The sequence below is a fragment of the Tursiops truncatus genome, chromosome 1 (assembly GCF_011762595.2).
Source record: "Tursiops truncatus isolate mTurTru1 chromosome 1, mTurTru1.mat.Y, whole genome shotgun sequence".
In the NCBI taxonomy this organism is placed as follows: Eukaryota; Metazoa; Chordata; class Mammalia; order Artiodactyla; family Delphinidae; genus Tursiops; species Tursiops truncatus.
The window spans coordinates 146,556,695-146,576,120 of NC_047034.1; the positions used below are offsets into that span (position 1 = coordinate 146,556,695).

Sequence of the window (19,426 nt, forward strand, 5' to 3'; positions counted from 1 at the left end):
TTTCGGTAATGCTAAATAAGATCCCTTGGTTAAGTGCTAGCCGCCAGACCGCTCCATTGTAAAAGTACCTTTTCCCCTTTGTAATAAATAAGCAATCTCAGGGGCATATACAGATTTGAATATTGCTATTTTTACTTAAAATTACAAGTGTACATTTTCTATATCATCTCAAACTCACCTGATATGCTAAATTCTTATGAACATATAGTTTCTTATTTTTATTAAAAACAACACCTATTTATATGAATGTTTACTATGTGCCAAGCACTGTGTTAAGTATGTTATACACATTATTTTGTTTATCTAACATAACAACATCATTTTATCCTCCATGTGAGACAGAGACTATTATTCTCTTCATTTTACAACAGAAGACTTCAACGAGAAGTCACTCTAATCATTTAAGTGTTAAAACTTGGATTCGGTCTGCTCATCTCCAAAGCTCGAGTACTTCACCACTCTGCTATGCTCTTCTTTAGAAAGTGGATTTGAAGATCCTGTGGTAGCATCAGATGAGTTTAAAAGTCAAGGAGAGGTAGTAATTTCCTTACCTTGGTGATCCTCTCCCTTACCCTTCGCTCCTCACATCTCCTCTCCTCTTTTCTCTCCATCTCTTCTTTCTTTTCTTCCTTACCTTCCTTCTTTTTTTTTTTTAACCTTCCTTCTTTTATTTATAATTGTGATAAAGGATATATAACATAAAATTTACCATCCTAACCATTTTTTTTTTTTTTCCGTACGTGGGCCTCTCACTGTTGTGGCCTCTCCCGTTGCGGAGCACAGGCTCCGGACGCGCAGGCTCAGCGGCCATGGCTCACGGGCCCAGCCGCTCGGCGGCATGTGGGATCTTCCCGGACCGGGGCACGAACCCATGTCCCCTGCATCGGCAGGCGGACTCTCAACCACTGCGCCACCAGGGAAGCCCCATCTTAACCATTTTTAAGTGTATAGTTCAGTTCACGGTTTTGTGCTATACTCTCCAGAACTCTTTTCATCTTGCAAAGCTGAAATTCTGTACCAATTAAACAGCTCCAAATTCCTCCCCTCCCCACAACCCTTAGCAACCACCATTCTACCATATTTCTGTATGAGTTTGACTACCCTAGGAACCTCATATAAGTGGAATCATACAGTATTTGTCATTTTGTGACTAACTTACTTCATGTAGCGTATAATATCTTCAAGGTTCATCCGTGTTGCAGCACGTGTCAGAATTTCCTTCCTTTTTAAGGCTGAATAATATTCCATTATGGTATATACCACATTTTGTTTATCTGTTCATCTATCGATGGATGGATTGCTTTTGCCTTTTGGCTATTGTAAATAATGCTGCTATGAACTTGGGTGTACAAATATATTTTCAAGACTCTGTTTTCAATTATTTTGGGTATATACCCAGAAGTAGAATTGCTGGATCATATGGCAATTCTATATATTAAAAAAAAAATTAAAGATATTTAAAGATATCAATCTCTTGGGAATCCTCTTAGTAGTAGTAACAATGATCTATGTGTAGAGGACAAACTTAGGCAGAAATAGGCCTTCCCTTTAATCTGAAAATCTAAGTAGATTTGAGGGCTAATTAATTTTCATGGTTTTGACAACTTGGAATGAAGATCCTCCTGCATTTAGGCAGGTTCCCTATATTCTGTGAACCTCTAAATTTGATGGTACTTTTTTCTTTATCACCTGTAGTCTGTTCTGTACTTTAAAAAAATCTATCCAAATCTGTTAATTCTTGGAGGTGTCACTGAAGTCCCATGAAGTTTTTCCCTAAGTGCATCAACATTCATATAAATACCTCTCATGCTGTATTTGATTCTTTATTCTCTTTCTTATCTGACTAGTCACATAGCTTATTGTTTGTCCCTTTCTAGATGGTAAACTCCAGAAAATTTAAGCCAAATCTTATACTACTTTTCTGTTTGCATCCTCCCCCGCAAATCTCTGCCACCAAAAAAAGAAAAACAAAGAAAAGCACCACCCCCCAAAGAAATTACCTGGATAAATAAATGATTCACTGTCCTTAGGAAGTACATTAGAAGTATCATTTAACTAACTGTTGTTGCTGTTGTTTTCACTGTGACCTTATGATGTGCCAGGCCTTCTGCAAGACAAAGACAAATACAACATAGAGCCTGGTCTCAAGATGCTTTATAGCCTAGCAAGGAGGTATTTATGTACAGAACTGTGTGGTGAGTGGTATACTGGTGTTCCGAATGTTGTTCTGAGGCAGTATAAAGAGGGATACCACAAATAGGTCCTAGAGAGAGTCAAGGAAGACTTCAGAGAGGAAGGGGATATTTGAGTGTGGCCTTCAAAGATAGGTAGAATTTGAGGGGCTAAGAAGAAAGAAGAAAAATATTTTATGCAAATGAAAGACAACTACAATGTTATGGACATTTTCATCACTTGTTTAAGGAAGTAAGGTGTTTTTTTTAATACATTTATTTATTTATTTATTTTTGGCTGCGTTGGGTCTTCGTTTCTGTGTGAGGGCTTTCTCTAGTTGCGGCGAGCGGGGTCCACTCACTCTTCATTGCGGTGCGCGGGCCTCTCACTGTCGCGGCCTCGCTTGTTGCAGAGCACAGGCTCCAGACGTGCAAGCTCAGTAGTTGTGGCTCACGGACCTAGTGGCTCCGCGGCATGTGGGATCTTCCCAGATCAGAGCTCGAACCCGTGTCTCCTGCATTGGCAGGCAGATTCTCAACCACTGCGCCACCAGGGAAGCCCGGAAGTAAGGTTTTTTATGATTAGTTTGAAACAGATTTTTATCCCTAAATTTCACACATTATTTTAATATTAAACTTTCTTTTATTTATATATTTATTTATTTATTTGGTTGCACCGGGTCTTAGTTGCGTCAGGTGGGCTCCTTAGTTGAGGCTCCAGGGCTCCTTAGTTGCAGCTCGCAGGCTCCTTAATTGCAGCACATGGGATCCTTAGTTGTGGCAGGTGAACTCTTAGTTGCAGCATGCATTTGGGATCTAGTTCCCTGACTAGGGATCGAACCCAGGGCCCCTGCATTGAGAGCGTGGACTCTTATCCACTGTGCCACCAGGGAAGTCCCAATATTAAACTTTCTTAAAAGCAGACTTTTTTAAAAAAAACCTCAGTGATTGTTTTCAGATGATGAAAAAAAAAAAAGAGGAGTGAGTTTCAGAATGGAGAGCGCTTATTACAACACAGATGTTTTCTGTAAATAGAGTTGGAAAAATACTGTCAGTGTGTTCTTTGTATATAAATGTCTCTTTTAACTTATCCATGCAGGATCTGAAAAGGAAAGCCACTTCTCTTTCATCAATCACGAGGTACATGACAACAGAATCATTGATGCACTAGGAAGAGAGTTGGGTTCCAAATCTCACTAAGTGATCTAGAAGAGGGGAGAGACAGCCAGTGTTCTGCCTCAGTTCTTCTGTTCAGGGTTCCTGTGGCTCTGAGTGTTTTGCTTCTTCCTTCCCCTTCTTATGTCTGGCTACTCTGAAGCATTGTTTCTTTGAATTTTAAGATAAGCTGTGATGTCTGTTCTATATTAACACTAAACTTCTGGGGCTATTGTCATGTCAAAGAATTTCTGGAGATTGAAGAATTAAGTAGATTGTCATGATTTCTACTGGAATTTCCACTTGGTCAACTGGAAATAATATACTGAAACAATACTCTGAAAGTCCATAGGATGATGACATTTTTGCATAGCAAGTCCCTGTTGTGCATGATCTGAAGTGAATTTTTTTTTAATCATTCTTTTTTTTTTTAAATTTATTTTATTTTTGGCTGAGTTGGGTCTTCGTTGTTGCACACAGGCTTTCTCTAGTTGCGGCAAGCGGGGGCTACTTTTTGTTGCCGTGTGCAGGCTTCTCATTGCGGTGGCTTCTCTTGTTGTGGAGCACGGGCTCTAGGCACGTGGGCTTCAGTAGTTGTGGCATGTGGGCTCAGTAGTTGTGGCTTGCGGGCTGTAGAGCGCAGGCTCAGTAGTTGTGGCGCACGGGCTTAGTTGCTCTGCGGCATGTGGGATCTTCCTGGACCAGGGCTCGAACCCGTGTCCCCTGCATTGGCAGGTGGATTCTTAATCACTGCTCCACCAGGGAAACCCTGAAATGAATTTTTTTTAACCAGAAAGTAATGAGGTCCTTGGTACTTAATAACTTTTCTACTGCCTCATTCATAATTCAGTAGGAAACACATGTCTAAGTGAATAATTGAGCTTTTTTTGGGTAAGGCAAAATATTTTCTCTGATAGTCTCATTTTGCTACTACTGACACCACATTTAGAGGCTGAAAACATAGTTAATTTTCTTGCAAGTATTGTGTTTCTTTTTAAACCTGTTGAGTGTGCATTGAAATTATAAAATAATATTTTTATATGTAAAATAGATTGAACCTACAGAGAATGAATGTTTTAGAAGTAGACTTTGCTCTGTGCATATGGGTAATAGTGTGAGTGGTGTGGCTCATGTTTTTATATCTGACTTGAGTGTGTGTAAATAATTATAAGGTACTTTGTGTTGGGTTACTACAGTATTAGCTCCAAAGGATTCACTGCCTTCTTTCTATATTTAACATGCAATACGTTTTTTTCTTATAGATATACATTTTATGGTGCTTGGGGGAGATTTTGAGGATGTGGGTTTAGTGTCCTGTAAAGACAGTTTTATAGTTCATTATGTGTTATATAAGGCTTATGCATGAATCTTTTTTGTGCACAATTAAAATTCCACAAAAGAGACTTTTTCCTTTCAGTTTGCTAAGACTCAGCAATGTTGGCCTTAAGAAACCAGCCTAATAAATTTTCCCCATTTTTTCCTAAGGTTTTTTTTTTTAATTTTAAAGACATGATTTCTTGAGGTATTATTAACAATGTGTTTCTAGCCAGTTTAATGTGAAACAATTTTGGTCTTCGATGGAATAAATCTTTGTTAATGGAAGTGAGATCCTAATGTAATCAGAGTTTATAGAAAAACATCCCTTACCATGTCTACTTTATCTAAATTGGCAGTAAAACATCTTGGCATGTTCTACACCTGGAGGCTTTGACCTCATTATATAGCTGCCGCCCTTGAGCCTCTTTTTTTGTCCCATTTTATTTTCTAGGTGCGCCACCGAGCTTCTGGCCAGGTGATGGCTCTTAAGATGAACACGTTGAGCAGTAACCGTGCAAACATGCTGAAAGAAGTGCAGCTCATGAATAGACTCTCCCATCCCAACATCCTTAGGTAATGGCTTTTCCTTCCTTCTGGGGATCAGTGAGAAAGCTGAAACATTATTGGAGACTTGTTAGAATAGTATTAAAAGCTGAAAAGAGGGATTCAAGATTTCATACTAAATCTGTCTTGCTGGGATTTAGCTGTGCTCTAGGTCTTTTTCTAGCTACTGAGACTTAATTTTCTGGTAATTAACTGCATTTAATAGGGCAACTTGGGACTTCCCTGATGGTCCAGTGGCTAAGACTCCGCTCTCCTAATGCAGGGGACCTGGGTTTGATCCCTGGTCAGGGAACTAGATCCCACATGCCGCAACTAACAGTTCGCATGCCACAGCTAAAAATCCCGCATGCCGCAACTAAAAGATCCCGCGTGCCGCAACTAAGACCCAGCACAGCCAGATAAACAAAGCAAATAAATAAAATATTTTTAAAAAATAAAGCAACTTCCTTATGTCTCTCAAATTGCTTTACTCTTAGTAGCAGCTCATTAGAACTGTTGTTACCTATTGCTGCATTGGTAATTTATCCAAGAGAGATGATTTTAGTTGTTATTTAATTTTCTTAAATTGGTTTAGGAGGAATCATAATTAAATCAGTGAAAATAAAAATAAAATTATTCCCCCAGGCTATCTACTCTTAACTGTTAGCACTCACTTGAGGAGACATAGTTTACCTTTTTAAAGGAGAATTATTCGTATGTATAATAAGGTTATATAATCATTGCTTTCTAGTAATTAGTACAGTCAGCTCTCCATATCGGCAGGTTCTGCATCCACAGATTCAATTAATCACAGCCTGAAAATATTTGGGAAAAAAATTCCAGAAAGTTCCAAAAAGCAATACTTGAATTTGCTGTGCCTAGCAACTGTTTACATTGTATTTACAATATTTATATAACATTTACATTGTATTAGGTATTGTAAGTAATCTAGAGATGATTTAAAGTATATGGGAGTATATGCATATGTGTAGTTATATGTGAATACTATGCCTTTTTATACAAGGAACTTGGGCATCTGTGGATTTTGGTATCCTCACAGGGTAGGGGGTGGGGTGGTCCTAGAACCAATGCCCTGCAGATACCAAGGGGTTACTGTATATGAATCTTTCTCACTCTATCTTGACTTTTTCTAAAAAATAAATTTATTTATTTTTGGCTGCATTGGGTCTTCTTTGCCGTGCACGGGCTTTCTCTAGTTGCGGCGAGTGGGGGCTACTCTTCGTTGCGGTGCGCGGGCTTCTCATGGCGGTGGCTTCTCTTGTTGCGGAGCATGGGCTCTAGGCATGCAGGCTCTAGAGCGCAGGCTCAGTAGTTGTGGCGCAAGGGCTTAGTTGCTCCGCGGCATGTGGGATCTTCCCAGACCCCGGCTCTAACCTGTGTCCCCTGCATTGGCAAGAGGATTCCTAACCATTGCGCCACCAGGTAAGTCCCTATCTTGACTTTTTTTTTTTTTTGGCGGTACGCGGGCCTCTCACTGTCGTGGCCTCTCCCGCCACAGAGCACAGACTCCGGACGCTCAGGCTCAGCGGCCATGGCTCACGGGCCCAGCCGCTCCGCGGCATGTGGAATCTCCCGGACCGGGGCACGAACCCGTGTCCCCTGCATCGGCAGGCAGACTCTCAACCACTGCGCCACCAGTGAAGCCCCCTATCTTGACTTTTTAGTGAGGGGAGTATATTTCTAAATGAAACCAAATAAGAAAATTTAAGTCAATATATTATTAAAGTAGGGCATATGTGTAAGAGAGTTGGAAAAGTTAAAAGTGCAATTTACTTAGGGTTGTTTAAGGCTAATATTTATATTGGACTAAAGAGAAATCATATAACTTAAGTATGACTTACATGTGTGGTCAGTGGTAGAAAATTATGGAATTAGATTATACTGATTAATTGAAACTTTATACCTTTGTATAGTATTATTGGCTTCCTAGTCCACTACAAAAATGTTCAGCCAGTAATTTTATTTATTTATTTAAAAAATAAATTTATTTTATTTATTTTTGGCTGTGTTGGGTCCTCATTGCTGTGTGTGGGCCTTCTATAGTTGTGGTGAACTGGGGCTACTCTTTGTTTTGGTGTGTAGGCTTCTCATTGCGGTGGCTTCTCTTGTTGCGGAGCATGGGCTCTAGGCACGTGGGCTTCAGTAGTTGTGGTGCACGGGCTCAGTAGTTGTGGTTTGCGGGCTCTAGAGTGCAGGCTCAGTAGTTGTGGTGCATGGGCTTAGTTGCTCCGTGGCATGTGGGATCTTTCCGGAGCAGGGATCGAACCCGTGTCGCCTGCATTGGCAGGCAGATTCTTAACCACTGTGCCACTGGGGAAGTCCCAGTCATTTTATTATGACTTTTTTCCCTACCCACAAATCAGATTAACAATTTTTTGAGCATCTAGTATATGCCTAGTGATGTCAGACATCAAAAAGGTATATGTAAAATGGAATGTCTGCTAGCAAGGAATTTGCACTCTAATTGGAGATCTAGGACTTACATACATGAAAAGAGAACTAATAAAATCAGCCAGGACGCTACCACTTGGGTAAACTCTTAAGTCATATAGAATTTCAAAGGAGTCGGAGATCATATTAGCTTGGCAGAGTCAGCAAAGCTTTCTTGGAGGAGGTTGACTCAACCTGGAACTTGAATTGTTTTTGAAGATTTATTATTTTATTTTTGGCTGCATCGGGTCTTAGTTGCAGCACGTGGGATCTTCCTTGCAGCTCATGGGCTTCTCTCTAGTTGTGGTGCACAGGCTCCAGGACGCGTGGGCTCTGTAGTTGTGGTGCGTGGGTTCCAGAGCACGTGGGTTCTGTAGTTTGCGGCACGCAGACTCTCTAGTTGAGGCATGCGAGCACAGTAGTTGTGGCTCACGGACTTAGTTGCCCCGTGGCATGTGGTATCTTAGTTCCCTGACCAGGGATCGAACCCTCATCCCCAGCATTGTAAGGTGGATTCTTTTTTGTTGTTTGTTTTAAAGACTAGGATTTAGTTTCAGTTTAAGGAGAACACTTATTTTATTTTTTTGGCTTCATAGGGTCTTCGTTGCTGCGCGCGGGCTTTCTCTAGTTGCAGCGAGCAGGGGCTACTTTTCGTTGCGATGTGCCGGCTTCTCATTGTGTTGGCTTATCTTGTTGCAGAGCACAGGCTGTAGGCGCACGGGCTTCAGTAGTTGTGGCACACGGGCTCTAGAGTGCAGGCTCAGTAGTTGTGGTGCATGGGCTTAGTTGCTCCGCGGCATGTGGGATCTTCCCAGACCAGGGCTCGAACCTGTGTCCCCTGCATTGGCAGGCAGATTCTTAACCACTGCATGACCAGGAAAGTCCCAAGGCGGACTCTTTACCACTGGACCACCAGGGAAGTCCCTGGAACTTGAATTTTAATAGGATTTTAGAAGATAGCGAAGGAACTCAGAAAGGAGCAAAATAATAATGATAAATAAAGCACAGAGGTAAAAGCGCAAAGCTTTTTGAGGAGTCAGTGAATTAAAAACCCATTTGGTTATGGAGGGTGCGGGCGAGGAGAAAAATAATGTTCCTGCTGTGCCAGAAACCCTTAAGAAAAAGTAAAGGAATTTTGCAGAGCTGAAGACCAAGTGCCTGGGGAAAAAGTTTGCCCAAAAGGTGCTTCAAAAGGCAAGGATGAAGCTTGTCTATGAAGAAGCTAAGCGCTATCACAAAGAGTATAGGCAGATGTACAGAACTGAGATTCTAATGGCTAGGATGGTAAGAAAAGCTGGCAACTTCTATGCACCTGTGGAACCCAAATTGGCATCTGTCATCAGGATCAGAGGTATCAGTGGTGTGAGCCCAAAGGTCTGAAAGATGTTACAGCTCCTTACCTTTGCCAAGTCTTCAATGGCACCTTTGTTAAGATCAACAAAGCTCCATTTAACATGCTGAGGACTGTGGAACCATATATTTAGTGGGGGTAACCGAACCTGAACTCAATAAATGAATTCAGGTGTGGTTATGGCAAAATCAACAAGAAGCAAATTGCCCTGACAGATGATACACTGATTGCCTGATCTCTTGGTAAATATGGCATTATCTACATGGAGGATCCTATTTATGAGACCTATACCATTGGAAAATGCTTCAAAGAAGCAAACAACTTCCTGTGACCCTTCAAATTATCTTCTCCGTGAGGTGGAATGAAGAAAATGACCACCCATTTTGTAGAAGGTGGAGTTGCTGGCAACAGGGAGGACCAGATCAACAGCTTGTTAGAAGGATGAACTAAGATACCTATGATGATTATTTTTGTGATCTGGTCAGTTAATTAACAATGACTGCTTTCAGATTGAAAAAAAATTTTTTTTGGACTAATAATAACAATGAGAAAACCACCATTTCTTGAAGTCTTTGTCGTATGCTGCATGCTTTACCTATTAAAAGATTTAATCTTCACAACGATTCTCCCTTTAAGAAACTGAGGCCAAGAGATTATGTGTTGGCTGAGGTCTGTGACTCTGAGGTCTGGGCTCTTTCTACCATGCTTCTAGAAGAACTCTTTCTATCATGCCTCTCCTAGAGGATTTGATAGGATAGTACTGGTAGATAAACATGGAAAGGTAGAATTGGGCCAGACTATTCAGAAATGTTTTGCATAAAGCCAAGAATATTTTATTTTATGCTTTGTGTATTGGATTCTGAGCAGGGACTAGATGACAGAGGGTAACTGGTGGCAAATGTGGAATGGTTTAGTGTTGGGGAGACTGGTAGCCAAGAGATCAGTTTAGGGGGCATCTACAATGTTTGAGAGTGAGATGGTTGAGTCCTGATTTGATGTTCTGCTTAGGAATTTTTTAAAAAAATAAATTTATTTATTTATTTTTGGCTGCATTGGGTCTTCGTTTCTGCGCACAGGCTTTCTCTAGTTGTGGCGAGCAGGGGCTACTCTTCGTTGCAGTGTGCAGGCTTCTCATTTTGGTGGCTTCTCTTGTTGTGGAGCACGGGCTCTAGGCATGTGGGCTTCCGTAGTTGTGGCACATAGGCTCAGTAGTTGTTGCTTGCGGGTTCTAGAGCGTAGGCTCAGTAGTTGTGGTGCATGGGCTTAGTTGCTCTGCGGCATGTGGGATCTTCCTGGACCAGGGTTCAAACCTGTGTCCCCTGCATTGGCAGGCGGATTCTTAACCACTGCGCCACCAGGGAAGTCCCTGCTTAGGAATTCTTAAGCTGATTATATTTTCATCTTGTTTAAAAAGTAGTATTTTTATTGTCTTATTATTATTGCAGAAGGGATACATCATCACTATGGAACATTTAGAAAATAGAATTAGCAAAAACAGTAAAATAAAAATTTTCCTTAATCGCAGCATCTAGGGATCAAACTAGTGTTAACGTTTGGCGTATTTCCTGCCAATCTTTTTTATTCACCACTTCTTTTTTTTATTCTCTTCACTATGAACTTGACTGGTGATTGCATGGGAAGATTGACTTTAAACAAATTTTATTCCATGACAGCAAAATTAAAAAATATAGTTGTTATAGGGACTTCCCTTGTGATCCAGTGGTTAAGACTTTGCCTTCCAGTGCAGGGGGTGCAGGTTTGATCCCTGGTTGGGGAGGTAAGATCCCACATGCCTCGTGACCAAAAAACCAAAATATGAAACAGAAGCAATATTTAACAAATTCAATAAAGACTTTAAAAATGGTCCACATCAAAAAAATCTAAAAAAAAATAAAAATATAATTGTTATATAAGAAGTAGAATAGTATAGTATAATGATTAAAAACAGGCTCTAGATTCTAGATTAAGCTGCCTGGATTCAAATTGTGGATCTTGGGAAAGTTACTTAACCTCTGAGATCCTTAGTTTTCCCATCTATAATGAGGTAAATTACAGTAAATCCCTCACAGAGTTGTTATTGAGGATTAATTTAGTCCATATAAAGCACCTGGCTTGTGTTAAGTGCCCAGTAAATGTTAGCTATTATTATTAGTTTCTTTTCCTCTGGCTAGTTTTTTAAATGTCTCATTGCATCCCATCTGTCTTTTATCATTCATTCACTCACCAAGCATTTGTTGAGGGTCTGCTGCTGTTTTTTGTCTTTTTTTAAAAAATTTATTCGTTTATTTATTTTGGCTGCCCTGGATCTTAGTTGCGGCACTCAGGATCTTCATTGCGGCATACAGGGTCTGTGTTTTTTTTTTTTTTTGCAGCATGCATGAGGGATCTAGTTCCCTGACCAGGGATCGAACCCGGGCCCCCTGCATTGGGAGTGCAGAGTCTTACCCGTGGACCACCAGGGAGGTCCCTGCAGCTGTTTTTAATACATTCAAGGGTTTTCTGCTAGAGTAATGCTGTTGAATAGAATAGAACTTTCTGAAATGATGGAAATGTTCTTTATCTGTGCTGTCCAATAGCCACATGTGGCTAATGAGCATTGACATGTGACTAGTACAAACAACGAACTAAAATTAAATTACCCCATGAAGCTTAGTGGCTACTATATTGGACATCCTGGCCTACAGTCCATGTACATCTTTGCTCTTGTTTCACTAAATATATATGTGTTTCAGCCTAGAAACGTGGTGGTGTGATGAATACCATTCCTATTCTGATGTCACCTTGATCTACTTTCTTAGCCTATCTCTTTTGCTCAGGAATGACACACCTTTCCCTTTTATATAAAAAATCATATTTGCTGTCAGCTAAGTTTTCTAATATGTAAAAGGTAGTGTTAATTCTATCTTGATCTTTACAGTGAACCAACAAATGAGATAATGTACATAAAGCCTATGGATCTGTTATAATCCACAGTAAGCATGAAAATTATGATGATTATTGTTAACCATGGTGGGTTTGCACTCTGATGGTGACTTTTTTGTTCTGCATACGCCATCTGTCTCAAATATAGTGCAGTTAAAAGCATGGACATGGATTACTTTTTAAAGAAGTTCTAGTTGTTTATATCTTTCATGTTTTTGTGTCTTTACTTTCAATGTATATTTTGAATACAACAAAAGGAAATTATCCTACTAGGGGCCTAGAGCAAGCAGAGTCCTCTTGGCTTTTGTTACCCAGAGGAGTACTATAGCAGTAGAAGCATTTTTTTATACTTCCCTAGGATGCCTTAAATATCAAACTATGCATAACTATGTTCCAGTCTCAAAATGCTTAGAATTTTTATTTCCTAAATGCTTTTCAAGTTGTCTTAGAAATGTATTGTTAATACTTTATATTTTTTATAATTCAAATTTTTTGTTACTGTTTGTTAGTATGGCTCTTAGTCTATTTTCAAGCTGTTAGTATAGGTTAGTTAGTTTTTATAGGTGCAAAAGCTGAGGCAGAAGTATGAACCAAAGTTTCCCCTCATACTGAGATTATGAGATTTAAATTGGGACGAATCCATCTCTTGGAACCCTAGGATTTTCACAGATATGCCTCCTCAGGGGCTTGGCCGCGGGAGGGAGGTTGCTGAGCAGCTAAGGCTTTCGGTTTCCATTTTTGCTTCATCCAGCCAGAGTAGCTTCACTTTGTATCTGTTTTATATTGAACTTCCATATAAGAATTTTGAAGAAAAGGTCTCCACTTAAAACAAAGAAAACGTTGAAAATTGCTGCATTAGTGATTTTGAAGGCCTACTTGGGAAAAAAGGGTATCTGTATGACCTGCCAGATGGTGGGTATCTAATCCTCTGGGCATGGCTTGGTCCTCTGCTGCCACAGCTATTTTGTGCCCAGCAGGAGTGAGTGAGCTGAATTTTTGCAGTTTTATTTCTCTCTTTTTCTTGACCCCAACCTCCCTACTTCCTCTTTTCCTTTTATCTTTCTCCCTTCTAAGATTTCTAGTTGGAAGGAAAGGAGTGGGCCTGACGAGTCACAGAGGCAAGTAGGTGTGTATATTTTGTTTGTGTGTATGTATTTTTTTTAATACATGGATACAGTTAAGATTGGTTGTTTTATCATCAGTTGCTCTAATTTATCAGTTTAAAAAAAGAACAATGAAGTGCTTTGTTGAGTGCAGGGACTGATAGTTTGGGCCTCTTGTGAATAAGGTTGTTTATGCCAGGAAGTCTTACGCTCAAGATCTGTAACCCAATACCATGCCTTGCTCACTTCCACTCCCCAATGGCCTTTTTGAGGACCTGTACCAAGATTTGTTCTCATACCTCTTTGTTATTCTTCATGCCATGAGAAATTTAATATTTCTTTTAGACTCCTTGTTCACATTCTCATGCTTACTTTTCTTTAGGTCACATTCTGAATTTATTTTCCTATCTACCAATTTTTTTCAGAATTGTTTTAGCTCCCCTTCAGAATCCATTTGCAACAATATGATTGCCATTTTGTTAAAATGAAGAATATGCTTTCAAATAACCAAATATTTGTTTGGAGCTACTCAGTCCAGCCCTGTGCTAGGTAATATCATGGTGAATAGAAGAGAAGTAGAGGGCTGTCTCCCAGACAGTCTCCTGAGGAAGCAAACTGTACATCTAGGAAACAGATTAATATCCGCTAATGCTATGAGGATACGGCAGGGTATTTTCCCAATCTCAGCTATTAAGAGAGCACTCTTTCCAGTTACCCATTATGAAAATCCCAAAGTCATCTTTGGTTATTTCTTTTATTCTTTGCTTCTAATCAGAAGCTAAGCTCTTGATTCTAAATCTTCAAAGACTTTTGCATCTGTTCCTTCCTTTATGCATCTGTCAATTCAGTCCTCTTCACTTTTGCCTGGAGTGAGTTATTTTTCCTATCTTTTTGCCCACCTTTCACTCTTCCTGATACATAGCTCTAATTGTATAGCTTATTTCTTAAAAACCTTTTGTGGCTCCCATTTATTTCAGAATTGAGTCAAAAATTCTTTAGGCTGACAGCTAATGTCTGACCTGTTTTTCCAGCCTTATCTTCAACTATTCCTCTTATGCATTTAACACCACTCCATGATTTCCTAATTGTGTTCTCTTGGACAAGTTATTTGACCTAACACCAATCAATCCACGATTTCCTAATTGTGTTCTCTTGGACAAGTTATTTGACCTCTGGGCTTTGGTTTCTCCTTTTGTTAAACGAGGGGAATGGACCAGGTTAGAAATCACATTGAGTTAATGTTGAATAATTTTTATTTTATTTTATGTTAAAATATTTATTTATTCATTTGGATGCGCTGGGTCTTAGTTATGGCACGTGGGATCTTTGTTGCTGCATGTGGACTCTTAGTCGCGGCATGCAGTCTCAGTTGCAGTATGCATGTGGGATCTAGTTTTCTGACCAGGGATTGAACCCGGGCCCCCTGCATTGGAAGCACAGAGTCTTAACCACTGGACCACCAGAGAAGTCCTTGAATAATTTTTAAATAATCAGGTTTGAAAAATATATTATCTCAGAGTATGTGTGTGTGTGTGTGTGTGTGTGTGTGTGTGTGTCTGTGTGTGTGCTGTTCAGAATAAATGGGAAGCATTTAAAAATGATGGATTGGGACTTCCCTGGTGGTCCAGTGGTTAAGACTCTGTGCTTCCAATGCAGGGGGCCTGGGTTCAATCCCTGGTCAGAGAACTAGATCCCACATGCCGCAACTAAAAGATTCCACATGTTGCAACTAAAAGATCCCATGTGTTGCAACGAAGATCCCATATGCCTTAACTAAGACCCGGCTCAGCCACATAAATAAATTTTTAAAAAGTATTTTAAATAAGGCTTCCCTGGTGGCGCAGTGGTTGAGAGTCTGCCTGCCAATGCAGGGGACATGGGTTCGTGCCCCGGTCTGGGAAGATATCACATGCCGTGGAGCGGCTGGGCCATGGCCGCTGAGCCTGCGCGTCCAGAGCCTGTGCTCCGCAACGGGAGAGGCCACACAGTGAGAGGCCCGCGTACCAGAAAAAAAAAAAAAAAAAATTATTTTAAACAAATAAATAAATAAATAAAAATGATGGATTAAGGTGCATCTTTTTGATTTTATCATTGAAATCCTAGTGAGTAACTAGGTGAAAGAGTGTCGATATAGCCCTCAAAGCAAATTTTATAATACTAGCATATTGGTAAGGGGGGGTCTTAATATTGTTTTCTCTTCTCTGTACTAAGGTAGAAAGTCTAATGACTTAGGAATTGAGTCTAAGTTCTAATTTCATATAACCAGAAAGTTTCTGTAAAATAAAATGTGGAATAAGCTTCAGTACTGTTTATGTCATCATCTGTGGAGAGTGAAGTAGTACAACCCCAGAAAGAAGGTGATTTTAAAAAAATTTATTGAGATATAATTGACATATAATGGAAGATGATTTTTAATATAAACAATGGCTACCATTTATTGAGTATGTATTATGGACCCCCGTTGATCGTTTTCCTACCCCGCCCCCATATTTTACTTTCCAGACCTCTCCCATCTCAGCAAATGGAATTGCCATTCATCTATTATTTAGGCCAAAAACCTAGGTGTCATCCTTAATATCTTTCCTTTACACCCTACCTCAAACCTTCAGGTAGTTTAGCATTATCTTTAAAATATGCCCTGTCTGCCTACTACTTACTACCTCCACAAGCCAGCATCCTAGCTCAGTTCCCCTCTTGCCCCATGGTAGCCAGATTGAACTTTAAAAAGGTAAATCAGATCATACCATCCCCCACTGCTGAATTTCCTTCTGTGACTTTTTGTCACCCTTCAAATGAAATCTAAACTCTGGGCTTTGATGTACAAGGCCTTAATTTGTCCTGCCTGCCTCTCTGACCTTATTTCTGATCACTCTTCCTGTAGCTTACACCATCCTAACCACCACCCTTACTGACCTTTTTGTTTCTCAAATGCACCAACCTCTTTCCTACTTCAGTCTTTGTACTTTCTTTTCCCATTTCCTATAGTAATATCTTTATCCCAGAATTATTTGGCATGCTTCTTCTGAGATATCCCCTCCTCATAGAGACTTTTGTTGACTAGCCTGTCTAAAATAGCCATCCAATATCACTATTTATCCCCTCATTCTGCTTTGTCTTTATAGTTCTTATCATCTTTGAAAATATCTTATTTATTCATTTGTTTACTTATTGTTTATAGCCTCCAGGGTAGGGTGAGCTCCCTGAGGGTAGAACTTTACCACTGTGTTGGGTTAGCTAAAAAGTTTGTTCGGGTTTTTCCGTAACATCTTATGGAAAACCCGAATGAACTTTTTAGCCAACCCAATATTTCCAGTGCCTATAAAATAGTATCTATAGAAGCAGGTACTACATAGAAGCAAGCCAGTTTGCATCACAGAAACCTACAAAACTTAGAGTTCACCTCTGGATCTGAAGGTGGATGTCAGGCTTGGGCTGAAAATAGGAGGACTATTGAAAGTCTTTTTTAGGAATAACTGGGCCTAAAAGTCACCATCCCCATTCTTTGCAACAATCAGTTAAGTCTCACCCACCCCGACAAGAGATGAATTTTTATTTTGGGGAAAAAATTGAACCAGAATGTTAGAATGCTTACCGACCTTCATACTAGGTAAGCATCTGAAATGACAGCAGATGGGAAAGGAACGTTATACTGAGAAGAGGGAGATGAAGGGATTGTCTGCATACTGAATGGTGAGGCTCTTGAGACTTCTAGTCCTCTTCTATCATGTGGCTCTTAAGCAGGTAGGAATCATCTGCCTCCCACCCACACCCCCACCACCTGCCAGGAAATTGGTGGATTTGGAGAAATTGAAGAGCCCCAAGTAAAAGAAGAAAACTTTAAAATGTAACTACCAAAAAACCTTCTAATTACTATCTTCTAAATATATATCCTTCCAGGAGAGGTTAGAGAAGGAGCTGCATCAATGAAACAAGAATGGTATACTATAAAATAGGAATAATTAGAGAACCACAAAGCTTCTTGGAAATTTAAAAATATAATTATTTATTTATATATGGTTCTATATGATTATTTAGTTATGGTTTTATTTAAACCATTTGACTAGAAGGCCAAGGAGATAAAATTGAGGAAATCATCCGTTAATGGAGAAAAGCCAAAGATGGAAAATAAGAGAGAAAAGAAAATTAAAGGATCAATCTAGGAAGTCTGTTTTTGACTAATACAAGAACATTTTCTACAACTGAAGAGCATGAACTTCCAAAGTGAAAGGTCCTACCAAGTGCCCAGCACAATGAATGAAAAAAAAGACCCACCCCAGAGCATATGATTATGAAATTTTAGAATATGGGCAATAAAAATAAGATTCTAAGCACTTCTATGGGCGGGGGGGAATGAGATGCCATATAAAAGACTGAAAATTAAAATGGTATCAGACTTCTCAACACCAGCTCTGGAAGCTCTACCGATGGAACAATGCTTTCTGAGAGAAAATTATTTCCTACTTAGAATTCTATATCCAGTCAAACTACCAGTCAGGCATGAGAGTAAAGACATTTTCAGACATGCAACATTTTGAAAACTTTGCCCTTGCAAAAGCTTTTCTTTTGAAGCTTCTGGGGGATGTATCCCATCAAAAACAAGGGGTAAACAAAACAATTAAGTAAAAATAAAAAGGAAGGTGTAAGATCTGGAAAGAAGGGTGATAGCAAGACCCAGGGTGACTGCTGGATAACAGTCTAGAGAATAAGCGGTCCAAACTGGAGTGGGAGGATCAAGAACTCTAGGAGAAATATTGGGGAGTGGGGTTTAAGGAAAGAATTCATGGATTTCCAGATGTGTTTGACATGGTGGACATTCATATTCAGAAGAATTTTACAATTCTGTTGGAGACTTTGGGAAGAATTAATGGTAGGCATATAGTAACTAAGCAAATGAAAAATTAGGTAAAACGTTAAAAATTGTGCAAGAAATAAAGTGTATTCATAATATATTACTTGGCTTAGTAGTGATTATAATCAGTCATAATAATGCAAATGCTGAGTTTTTGTTTCTCCTAAATATTGATTTTACCCAAAATTGTCTTTTACCCAGTATTTGAAAGGAAGTAATTTAAGAGGGTGGAACCCTCAGCTTCCACACTGGAAAGTCAGTAGAAGGTCAGAAATAGCAGTATAAGTATGTTAGCTAGAGCTGTATTGGTAAATAGAAGAAACAGTAAAAGAATTGTTACTTACTCAGGGGAGTAGGATTCAGTGGTGATATGGGCAGCCCTGGGTTCTATTTTCATTATATACCTATTTGAAGCTTTGTAAATTGTAACTGAGGAAAATTAAGTTAGGAGGCAATTGCAGTCATCTAGAGAGAGCTTGGACTATGGGTAGCAGTGTAGGTGGAAAGAAGTAATTGGATTCTGGATATTTTTGAAAGTAGAGGCAATAGAATTTCCTAATGGATTGGGTGTGGGATATTAGCACAAGGAAGCAGGAATCTAGAATGACTCTTACTTAGGTTTTTGACTTGAATGACTGGGAGAATTGAATTGCCAGTAACTACATTGGGGAAGACTGAATAGGGGACAGGTTTGGGGATGGGAGATCAGGAGATATCAAGTTGACAGTTGGGTAAACAAGTCTGGAATTCAGAGAGGTTCAGGATGGTTGTGTCTCTTAGTAGTTAGGGGACCTTAGGTAAGTTATATAACCTCTGTAATCTCAGTTTTCTCATCTGTGAAGTAGAGAATAATAATAGTACTACTGTACCAGGTTGATGGTGATGCCGAAAACTTGGCCTCTCTGCACTGGTGCCAAATCGAATCTCGGAGACAGAGTTTTGGGTGAAGTGAAAAGGAATAGCTTTATTGCTTTGCCAGGCAAAGGGGGACACAGCGGGCTTGTGCCCTGAAAAACTGTGTGTCCCAACCTGGGGAGATTTGATGAGTTTTATAGCAGTGGTTCCAGGGTGGGGTTGCTGATAAGGATCAGGGTGTGTACAGGGCCTGCATGCCTTTAATCTGGCCTAGGTGGTCTCCTGATGAGCTTCTTGAAGTTAATCGAACTGTGATCTTCTCTGGAATGAAGAATGCTAAGTCTTCCATTTGTTGGGGGTTTTAGTTCTGTAGAAGAGCTCAAAGATATTGTTATGTGTATCCCTTGAGGTGGAACCAGGGCCCTGTCCCAAGGCTGCACTTTGTTTTTCTCTCTCTCTTTTTTTGGTTTAAAATAATTTTTTATTGCCCAGGGTATTTTTTTCTAGTGTCTTATTTTGTTTGTTTGTTTTTGTTTTCTTTTTTAATAACTGTAAATTCGAGCTTAGAGAAGCTTGTCTTTGTCTTGAAAAACAAAACAATAAAGCTTTTATATCAATTGCTAACCTGGTCTCATTTTAAGAGAATGATGGGAGTTATCTTGCAAGAGTAGAATTTATACCATGAATGATGCAGGTCTAAGTCTGATGG

The 19,426-nt window shown here is 39.7% G+C and overlaps 1 protein-coding gene and 1 pseudogene across 5 annotated transcripts in view; both read left to right on the forward strand.

Moving 5' to 3' along the window:
• The window catches only part of TESK2 (testis associated actin remodelling kinase 2), a 129,909-nt gene that overhangs the window by 55,201 nt on the left and 55,282 nt on the right, over positions 1-19,426 (forward strand). For 4 of the 5 annotated variants that reach the window (XM_033867458.2, XM_033867450.2, XM_033867455.1 and 1 more), the window contains exon 3: positions 5,095-5,216. The exons of the other annotated variant lie outside the window; for it this stretch is intronic. In XM_033867458.2, the coding sequence (XP_033723349.1) occupies positions 5,095-5,216 (122 nt within the window). The remainder of the gene's footprint in view (positions 1-5,094; positions 5,217-19,426) is intronic. 5 annotated transcript variants of the gene reach the window in all.
• Positions 5,238-19,416, forward strand: LOC141276188 (large ribosomal subunit protein uL30 pseudogene; annotated as a pseudogene).